Source organism: Scomber scombrus, chromosome 11 (genome assembly GCF_963691925.1).
Source record: "Scomber scombrus chromosome 11, fScoSco1.1, whole genome shotgun sequence".
NCBI lineage: Eukaryota > Metazoa > Chordata > Actinopteri > Scombriformes > Scombridae > Scomber > Scomber scombrus.
In genome coordinates, this window is record NC_084980.1 from 7,766,617 (window position 1) to 7,776,858 (window position 10,242).

The 10,242-nt window shown below is 39.0% G+C and overlaps 1 protein-coding gene across 1 annotated transcript; it reads right to left on the reverse strand.

The window, feature by feature from the left end:
• Nucleotides 1–537: 537 nt before the first annotated feature.
• On the reverse strand, nucleotides 538–9,026 carry LOC133990462 (calsequestrin-1-like). Its single transcript, XM_062428786.1, has 11 exons — nucleotides 8,628–9,026; nucleotides 5,108–5,201; nucleotides 4,775–4,875; nucleotides 4,512–4,623; nucleotides 4,174–4,247; nucleotides 3,641–3,771; nucleotides 2,521–2,566; nucleotides 2,374–2,428; nucleotides 2,074–2,174; nucleotides 1,904–1,978; nucleotides 538–1,129 (listed from the first exon to the last, which is right to left on the reverse strand). The coding sequence occupies exons 1-11, from the start codon at nucleotides 8,862–8,864 to the stop codon at nucleotides 839–841; spliced, it is 1,317 nt and encodes a 438-aa protein (XP_062284770.1). The 5' UTR covers nucleotides 8,865–9,026; the 3' UTR covers nucleotides 538–838.
• Nucleotides 9,027–10,242: the final 1,216 nt, after the last annotated feature.

Below are 10,242 nucleotides of genomic sequence, written 5' to 3' on the forward strand. Positions count from 1 at the left end.
ATGTTTTGAAAAAGTGTGTAACCCGCTCTGAATCACATTTAGCCTTTAATACACAACATTAGGGAAACAATTCCTCATGTAAGTGAGTCTTTAATATAATGATGGATTTGTTATTACTGTATTTCGAATTCACACACACAGTTGTGGGGTTTCTGTCCAAGCTGTCATTTATTTAAGACTTTACAGTAAGTAAATTCTCTTGTTACAAAAATAGAATATGGCTGTTGTTATATTTCATCATTGTAGAAAACATCCATATGATGTACAGCACTTTCAGTGTACAGCGTTACATTGATTTCACAGAGTAGGCCGGTGATACTTAAGACCCGTCAGAAAAGCCTGCTAGCACCTTTGGATTTGACTTGAGTTGTTTCGATACTGGGGCAAACAAGAAAATAAGTGAACATAAAGAAAACACATTCAAAGTGCAACAGACTTCACAGATGGACTCAGACATAATGCATACAGCAATGCAACCCTCCAGTACTTTGGAAAATAAAAACTTTCATAATATAAAAATCACTAGTAGTAGATGGCAAGGTTTTGAAGTAATTTCTTTTTTTATTGTACCAGACAGTTACATGTGGGAATAAAGCTACTGTGGGATCGTAGTTTGTTACAGAGGGGATTAGTGAATAAGTAAGGGTAGAGGGATAAATGAGAAATGGAATATTGTTCTGCTGAGATGCAGCGTGAGTATGATGAAAAGATGCAATATCAAAATGAAGTGACGAGTTCAACGTAAGAACTAGTTACAAAAGAGGGTGATTTGACAGTTAGTGATGTCGACTCTTGAAACTGCATTGGTCAGACTTAAAGTAAATTACGACTCAATGATTTAGTCGTCGTCGTCATCATCGTCGTCATCGTCATCATCGTCGTCGTCGTCATCGTCGTCATCGTCATCATCGTCGTCATCGTCGTCGTCGTCATCGTCGTCATCATCGTCATCGTCGTCATCATCGTCGTCGTCATCATCATCGTCGTCGTCGTCATCATCATCATCATCATCATCGTCATCGTCATCAGGATCGATTTTGCCTGACAGAACATCTTCAATCCAGTCCTCCAGCTCGTCTGCAGATGGTAAGTCTTCATCATCTTCTATGTCCATCCACACACTGTCAGCCTGCAGAGCGAGGAAGAACATATGAAACCAACTCAGCTGTACATTTTATGCCTTAAACATACAGCACTGACCTACACAAATACTGAATTATATAGAAGGGTCAAATTTTTTTTTGTGTGTCCATGTCGTTTATTCAAATTTAAACGGGTTAAAATGTGAAAATAAACATGTTAATAACTTGCACACATTCTTTTTTGTGGACCCAGCATAACATTTCTGCTTTTAATCCATTTTGAGAGAATATATTAGAGGATTATGGAAAAAATGTCTAAGTGGTGTAACCATCAAAAGTTTGTTTCAAATAATTAAACTTGCATAAAAGTTCTAAATTCTCAACAAAACACCATATCAACTAGTTTGGCATGTACATCAGGAGCCATTTAAATGTTTTTTCAAGTAATTATTTGTAGTAAGTACACTGTAGGTGGATAAAATATTTAATATTAATCATTATTTTGTGGTGACACCATTTGACATTTTCAGGATCATTCATTCTTACTTTTTGTTAAAAAAAAGGTGCAAATGTCATTTCAAATAACATAAAACCAACAAGTGTACATTTTGACAAACCTGATGCGGCTTTTAAAACCATTTTTAAAGATATTTTTGAATTGCTCAACCTGCCAACCCTTATTCGTCACTGACCCATATATAGGGTTGAATTAATCTGCTAGGGGTACCCAGTTGGTAGTCCAGCCTTGTATACATAGTACAACAGAGTACAGCAAAACACACAAATCTATAAGCCATCTCTGAATAAAGTGTATAACTCACATCGTCAGCATCAACAACACCAATCTGAGGGCTGGACAGGTCAATTCCAAAAGTCTTCTCCCAGTGTGGCACGAGCTGCAGGGACAATGAACATGTTTTTGTGAAAAATATGTTTTTTATTTTATCTCCAAAGCATATTTCTGCATATTGCACTGTGGTCATATTCTTACCAGAGGGAAGTCATCAGGGTCAATCCAGATGATGCTGAGGTGAGGGTTGTGTGTGTTATCCTGTGCAACCTGCTTCAGGATCTCCAGGAACTCAAAGCCATCTGAGGAGTGGAGACAAAGACTATATTGAAGATAAGACTGAACAATTGCAGGTTTCTTTGAGGGAGTGATAGGAGTACATTATATATTTGCTGATTCTTTATTACTACTTTATTCTAGATTTTCATATATTGATTGGTTATATTAATAGGTGGCTTTTCGGTTTGTAGCATTTTTACATTTAACTGAGAGTTCTTTTACCTAGGTCAGACTCCTCTGCAAAAGCAATGATGTGTTCACCATCAATATCATCCTCCTGTAGAAAGAATAAAGAGAAAATAAACACACAGGGGCAAACTTCATCAACAGTCATCCATGATGTTGTGTTGAGAGCATTAAAGTTCTTACCCAGATCTCGTACATGTTGTATGGTTGCAGCTTCCTCAGGGTTGGTCTTCAAAAACAAAGAGGAATTAGATTATATGCATTTTGTTCTTTATACTGGTTAAAGACACCCTCCAGACATTTTTAGGACATATAAAAATCTAAAAATCTAATTATAAATAATCATTGACAAGCTTTTTACTTAAACTTGTTCAGTTTCCTTGTAAAAATCACTATAACTCTTCAACTCTAAACTGTACTTCCTCTTTCTCATGGAAAAATCCAAAATCTATGAATATGCAAATAATTTTCATTTCAGAAGTTAAACTGCTGGACACAAGATGTCTCCTACTTCATTGTAAAGTTCATTCTCAGTGTGTGTGCACTAGAGGCTTCAAGTTTTCATACCACACTTGTGTAAGTTGTATACTGGCCCTTGATTGGTTCCAAACTAGATGTGATGTCACAAATAGTCCTTGTAGGTATCGCCTTAAACTCAAATTTAAAGGTTTATATGTAGAATTATGAAGGGAATTACATTTGCTAATAGTTTTTTGCTGCCAATGATTGAACGAGTTGTAATGTAACGTTCTGCGAAAATCCAAAGAATGTGACATTTATGCATGCTCCAGAGTGCTTTGCCTCTCTCCAGCTAACATAAAAAAACAACTGGCATAATGACACAACAGCACAAAAAAAACAGTGCTATCCGAATAGAGACACCCTGCAGATGTTAGCTCACAACAACACATATCACAATAAAACACCCACACAGTGACTGAGAATGAGAGATGCCTTGCTGAAAAATGGTGCAAAACACAACATAACAGATCTTTCATATAACTATCAGAACTGTAAGTGAGGAAAAATACATCACCAGCAGTAGTGTCGAGCTGAGAGCAACAGGATGTTAACTGCAGCTCACTTAACAGCCACTGGTGTCACTAATGAGAAAGATTTTCTGTTTCCTACAAAGGGAACCTTCAAGGTTAACACAAAGAAACTTTCCTCCTTTATCTGCACATACAGTTCCTCATTCTGCACAGTAAAGCTCCAACATCCACCTGAAAAACAGGCTTTTTTGACCAGAGGGGGACTTTAAGCTTTTGCCTCATGAGATCATTCTAGCACAAACGCGACTCACCTGTCATTATCTTCAATGTACTTCACGAGCTCTTCCTCAGTGTAAGGTTTTCCAGGGATGACCACTGGATCATCAGTGAAGGGTTCATAGAAGTCCACTTCATTAAGCTTCAGGTCCAGAGCCTTGGCAACCTGCAACACAGGATCAAAAGGATTGGACCAATAGTAAAATACCAGGGAATCATGGTGTGATGATGGTCAATAATGCAATAAATTATAATATTTAAAAAGTAGAGAGAATGAAAAGCAATGCACAGTATTGTGTTTTATTGTGAGTAATTTTGACTGACTGAGCACAGCAACCAGATGTTAAAATTGTAATAGTTTTGAATAAAAACGGTCATGTAGAAACTGTATGTATTCTACAAAGTTGTTCATTTCAAAACTGTCCATGGCTGGTGGAGGAAGGCACAGGTTTTTAGTCATGTTCTTGGTGCTTTGATTTAAATGCTATCGTTTCCTCCATCCCTTGCACATATCTTTGTTTGGTTTTACTATGCTGTATGTATTTATTTTGGTGGTCTAATTACTCACCTTGGCACTGAAGGTGGCAAAGAACTTGATGTGAGGATGGAACTCTTCAGCAGCGTCGGCAAAAGCCTCAAAATCTGAAATTTTATAGGCATCCATCAAGTTGTTTCAGTAGATCAGCCCCTGTATGAAATATCTAAGAATGTAGACTTGTTGATCTCATCATTAATGTAGCTCTTTGTATGCTCACTTGAAAACCATCTTAAATGAAATCAATCAAACAGCCTGATCTCTGTTGCATTTGCTTGATATACAGTTATTACAGCATTTATATTTAAAATCACCTGTAAGAAAAAACAGACTTAAATAAGTTATCATGCCATCACAGTACAGATTCTTACGTTCTGACTTGTGACTCTTAAAGTAGCCCACCAATTTGATGTCCTCGTCCATGTTTTCGAAGCCTTTCAGTTCCTTACTATTGTCAATAATTTCCACTGGGTCTTCAAGAACCTATGAAGCAAATGTGGGGCAGTGGCAGAGAGGGTAGGGGATAGTAGAGATAGGTGAGATAGAAAAGAAGGAGTTATCAAATTTTTGTTGAGAGACTTTTTGTTTGCTAAAAACTGGGAGCTATTAACTGGGAGATTATATCCTCACGAACATCATAGATGAACTCCACAAGAGTGTCTGCTGCAAGCTCTCCATCATACTCTATGATTTCATCATCTGTGAAGATGTAGATGCTGTCGGATTCATCAAGGCCTGAGGGAAAAAAGAACATATCGAGTGTTTAACCAAAAGTTCAGACTGGATCAAAGGCCAGACATTTTACTTTGCCTAATCCTTACCATATCGTTCATGTTTGTCATGTGTAAGAATAGGAAAGTAAATGAGTTACTTCAAATTATTACACATAACAGATTAATAGTGAAGTGATACTGGTGAGTCTCGTATTTCCAGGTGTTTGCAGATGTGTTTATTTCATTGTGTTTACCTAATTTCTTTGCAATGACTTTGTCGAGCTTTGCATCAAGGAGCCCGACTCCAACATCCTCATCATCAAACTCTTCCAGGACCTGGGCTGCAAGCTGTGAAACAAAGCCACTGTCACAGAACTGAAGACATGATCCTGACAGTGTAATATATAAAACATGGAAACACATGAATGTGTGTGTGTGTTTAATGTTCGTGTCCATATCTTATGTATTTGACAACATTCTACACACGTTATTTACACCTTTTTGACAAAGTTGTCTCACTCTGTGGTTTCATTACCATAAAAGCCTGCTTTTCAGAGCGCTGCTTATGCACTTTCTAAATCTGTATGAAACTTGAACCTTGTGAGTGACAGTTGGTTTCACCAATGGCAATTCCACATTCACACGTCGCACTGAGGAAGTAGTTTGAGGGTTGTCTCAGTGTGTTTGGAGGATAAATTGTATGCATGCATGCACGCACACACACACACACACACACACACAAACACCTACACACATGCACACTGGTGTCAGAGATCTTGAGCAGCTGCTTTTACTGGCATAAATAGTGTGACTAACTAGGCTGTCATTCAGTTTGTTGTGCAGATAATTCAGATCATTTCTTTTAACTTGAAATTGCAGCTGGGTGGGGCACACTGAAGGAATGCAGAGCTTGTAACTTAGCAGCATATCTTTCAAATTGTAAATAGTGTAAAGGCATTCACAATTGAATTAATTTAAGCTTTTTTGGTAAGTCGCTGCATTGCCCTCTGGTACATTTTGTTGCAGACTCCACCCTTTTTAAATAGGCTAAAATAAATATTTGAAGGCTAAGCGAGTAGCTAAAGGACACGTTTGATGATGAATTGCATCTGCTTCTCAAATTATTTTCCATTTTACTGTGTCACTACTGCACTGTAGGTTCGACTTGTAAATACAACAAATACATTACTATATTTAAACAAATTAAATAAACAACAATTCTATTATAATCAATCCATTCAACCTTCTTGATTTCATGATTCAACTGGAGGTTGGATGTTTATCTTGATTTTAATGTATCATGTGAAAATAGATTATTTCTGATAAGTAATTTGGCTGTAAAGTTGTCTTGGACATTGCTTTTCTCAATGTGTAATATGGCTGATGTCATCTCTTAAGGGTAACTAAACCTCCCCAACAACATGTAAAGTAAAACCAAAAGACTCTGTATCTAGGATGGGATTTCAGAGCTGGATGACTGCATGCTTTTCAACTACGCAACATGCAAAATACACTGCAAATGTACAATATTTCAAATTCCAATACTATAATTTTGTTGACTGAGATGTACATATTCTAAACATTTGATAGAAATGCAATTTCCCATCATCATAATGAGATAGTTACCAATGGTGTGGATCAAAAAGATTTTTCCTCATATTGGACAGTGGCTCAACCCATTTTGATATCCCAAGTGTTTAAGGTGGAAATATATCGAACCTTATGAACTAATCTATGCCTGCTTTAATAGACAGTGAGCAGTTCAACAGGACAGTGTATTTAGTCTAACCTAATCTACATAGAAAAGTGCCAAAATTATTGAGGATTAGATTTAAAGGTTGGCCATCTTAACAATTCCTATGATGATGATGAGGAGGGATAAAAACACATACATTTTCATTTCCTCCCTCCCATCATGTCAGTACTCAGGAGAGTGCCTCTGAAACATATGAAACTGCAAACCCTTGCTGTTGTCTTACTAATAATAAAACCTTGTTAAATGTAAATCATAATACATTCATAAGGAGAAACACAAGCCTTCAAGGGAGCTCAACCCACCACAAAAGCATCTCGGGATAAATATAGCGCCAGAGCCACACCAGCCCAGGGACTATTTTGGCGAGGTGGCGGTGATGCTCAGCGCTCAAGGATCCGCTGACAAGTACAGTACTGCAAGTGCCAATCACAGCGCAGAGCTGAGCCGGCACTACTGGAGCCAGAACCAGCAGTGCTGGCCTGCAGCCCTGAGAGTGAGCCTTAACGCCCCATACAGAGACACTGTTGAGATGATGTGATATGCTAAGGAGGGCAGCTTCTCTATCTCACTGTTCTGGTTATTAATGTTTTCCTCTCTATTAATATATTACTATTATTTTTGTCCCTCATCATCCCCTTTGATTTATTTATGCACCCATTATTTGTTGAGTGGTGGATTTAGGTGAAGCATAAAAATACATTATATTAATACATGCAGAACAGATGTTGAATTCATTATTCAGTTGTACTAAAACTTGATTTATTTGTGCATAATAAAGGAGTATGATGAGGGTGTATGATCACAGCTGTCAGTAACAAATTAGAGAAAGCACTTGAATGTTTCAGTCCTCAAAATCATCCCAATGATTGATTTTGAATTTGGTTGCAATTGACGTTATTTTTCTGCTCTTTATTGTGTAATTTCTTAAAGGTGCCACCAGTGGCTTTCCTGGAAATATAATAACATGCCAAACAAGTTTATAAGGTCCAGTGTATATATTCCATAGACACTACCCCTATCACTTTTGTTATAGAAGAGCAGCTTTCACTGCAGACATTAGCCCTGCATTTCTTCAAATGATATCAATTGTCTGTGTAAAATACTGTTTGTGAATCAGTTAGGTCTATATAATGTGTGATGTCTAAGATTTAAAGTCTGGAAAAGTGTGCATGCTCTCCATCAGCTTTAACTTTTATTTTACATACTGTTTTTAGTCCAGTTTAAAATGGCTCCTGTGTATCTGGGCGACTATAAACATGTAATTAACTTAACCCAAAACGAAAAATAAAAAAACATTCCCTGAAATATGTGCTTTGGCGGTACACAGCGTACAGTATTTTCTTGTAACCAGAGATCCAAGCTTGATAAATTGTTGTTTGACAGCTCAGCTTTGTGCTGAGTGATGACGTCATGTCTCTCTGTGAGGAATGTGATGAAACCTCATAGTACCCAAGCTGACAGGGGGTCCGAGGTGCGAAAGGCATATGGAGGTGTTTTAAGTGTATCAACTCCTACACACTCACACATATACACATATTATACACAAGCTCAGCCTTTGCCAGAATAAATGATATCTTGAGTCTTCACAGCTCAGCCCTTTGGGTGGACGAGACTGACGACACACTGCAGGCTTGTGACGCGTTTTTGGGACTTCACCTATCAGCATTTCTGAATCCAGAGAAGCTATTTCCCAACTTGTAGCATCGCTCTCCCATGATAACTCTCTCTTTTGACTTTTAACACATTTCAAATCTTGCACACACAAAAAATTCACCAAACTTTTCCTCCTTATAGCGTAATCTTACATATATCTTATTAAACTTCCTCTCCCAGCACCACCCTGTCTCATATTTTACATCTTCATCATTTTAATCATTACACCTAAATTAAATTCAACAATATGAAAACTCTGCTAGAGCCTCAAACCAAGTTCTAGGTCTACTAGTTGTGCTGCTTCCTTATCAGTATGCTATCCTTTTTATCCTACCCATCTACCAATAGTTCCCATCTCAACCCACCTCAAGGGCCAGCTCCTCAATCTCAAATTGTTTCTGGGCGACGCGGCTGGATCCGGGATGGTCATGGTAGTACACCACCATGGCGTCGTACTTCTTCATCACAGACTTATAGTTCTTGGCGTGGAGGTCATGGACGCGGTCCTTGCCATCATACATAGGGAAGTCCAAGCTGTCCTTGCCCAGTGATATCCCCGCAAAGGACAGCAGGACTGCCACAAGCACCCAGGTCCACTTCATGGCTCCTCTCTATAATACTGTAGATGTATTTGCAGTTTCAGAAAATAAAAACCAAGGGAGGTAAAAAAAAAAAAATAATTAAAATTGTTTAGTGAAAGTATGAACCCCTTCCAATCCGCGTCACCCAGAAGAGAGCAAGACCAACTCTTGCATCCACCTTATTAAAAACCCCACATGGGCAACTGAGAGTGGGGCACAGGGTGCAAGAGGGTTGGGCTTAGTTTGACATAGGTGTGAGTGTGTGTCTATGTGGGGTGTAATCGAGTATGGGGGCCACTGCGGTTGCTGGGGTTACAGCTTTGTGTGTGTGTGTCTGTGTGTGTGTGTGTGTGTATGTGTGTGTGTATGTGTATGTGTGTGTTACAGACATGTAAAAGTGGGTGGAGAGAGGAACTGAGGATCAACCTGCTCTCTGTCTCTATCTGGGCTGAGAAGAGGGGAAGACCAGTGATGGAGGTGGAGGGAGATGGTGCATGAGTGAGGAATAAAGAGATAAAGAAGGATAGGACGTGTGCGAGTGTGTGTGTGTGTGTGTGTGTGTGTGTGTGTGTGTGTGTGTGTTTGTGTGTGTTTGTGTGTGTTTGTGTGTGTGAGTCTGAAAACCTATGTGCCAAATGAAGAAAGATTGATATGATGGATTTAGATGTGGCTGCGAATATGAGGCACTCTTTTTCCTTATTAAGTGTAGATGGATCCCAGCTAAAAATAATGGACGTAGGACATATCAGGAGGGGGTGATGGTGTCTAATTTGCTCCTTCTGGCACCGGCGCTGCGCTAGAATGTGGGACTGGGTCGCTCAGGGACATGAAGGAGAGGAGAGGAGAGGAGAGGAGAGGAGAGGAGAGGAGAGGAGAGGAGAGGGTGGGTGGGTGCACCAGCTGAGGATTCAGTAGACTTACATAGGTGTCACTTCTCCCTGACTCAAGAAGAAGGTTTTAGGTTTTTTAAAGGGGTGCTCATTTTTTGGGGGGGGGTTATGTTGTTATGTGCATACAGTACACGTGTGTCCTGTGCAATGTGTGCATGTGCGCTTGACATAATCATCTGAGATATTACTTTACAAATTGAAAGGGAAGAGGTAAGCTATAAATAAATACAGGCTACATGGTATCATAATACTCCGTCTGACCCCCGAACACACACACACTCATACAAGTACACGACACACCCCTCTTTTCAGTAGCAAGGAATGCAAGCCTACAGTATTAAAGATTTAGTCTAAGAGGAAGGGTTGAAAGATGCACCGTGTGTGTGTGTGTGTGTGTGTGTGTGTGTGTGTGTGTGTGTGTGTGTGTGTGTGTGTGTGTGTGTGTGTGTGTGTGTGTGTGTGTGTGTGTGTGTGTGTGTGTGTGTGTGAAAGAGAGAGTGAGAGAGAGA

Excerpts from the sequence above, each read along its gene's own strand:
- LOC133990462 (XM_062428786.1), bottom strand. The coding sequence starts at position 8,864 with ATGAAGTGGACCTGGGTGCTTGTGGCAGTCCTGCTGTCCTTTGCGGGG. Across the intron at positions 2,175-2,373 it reads TGCAGAGGAGTCTGACCTAG|ATGGCTTTGAGTTCCTGGAG; the intron begins GTAAAAGAACTC and ends TCCACTCCTCAG. Across the intron at positions 1,130-1,903 it reads GTGTTGTTGATGCTGACGAT|GCTGACAGTGTGTGGATGGA; the intron begins GTGAGTTATACA and ends CTCGCTCTGCAG.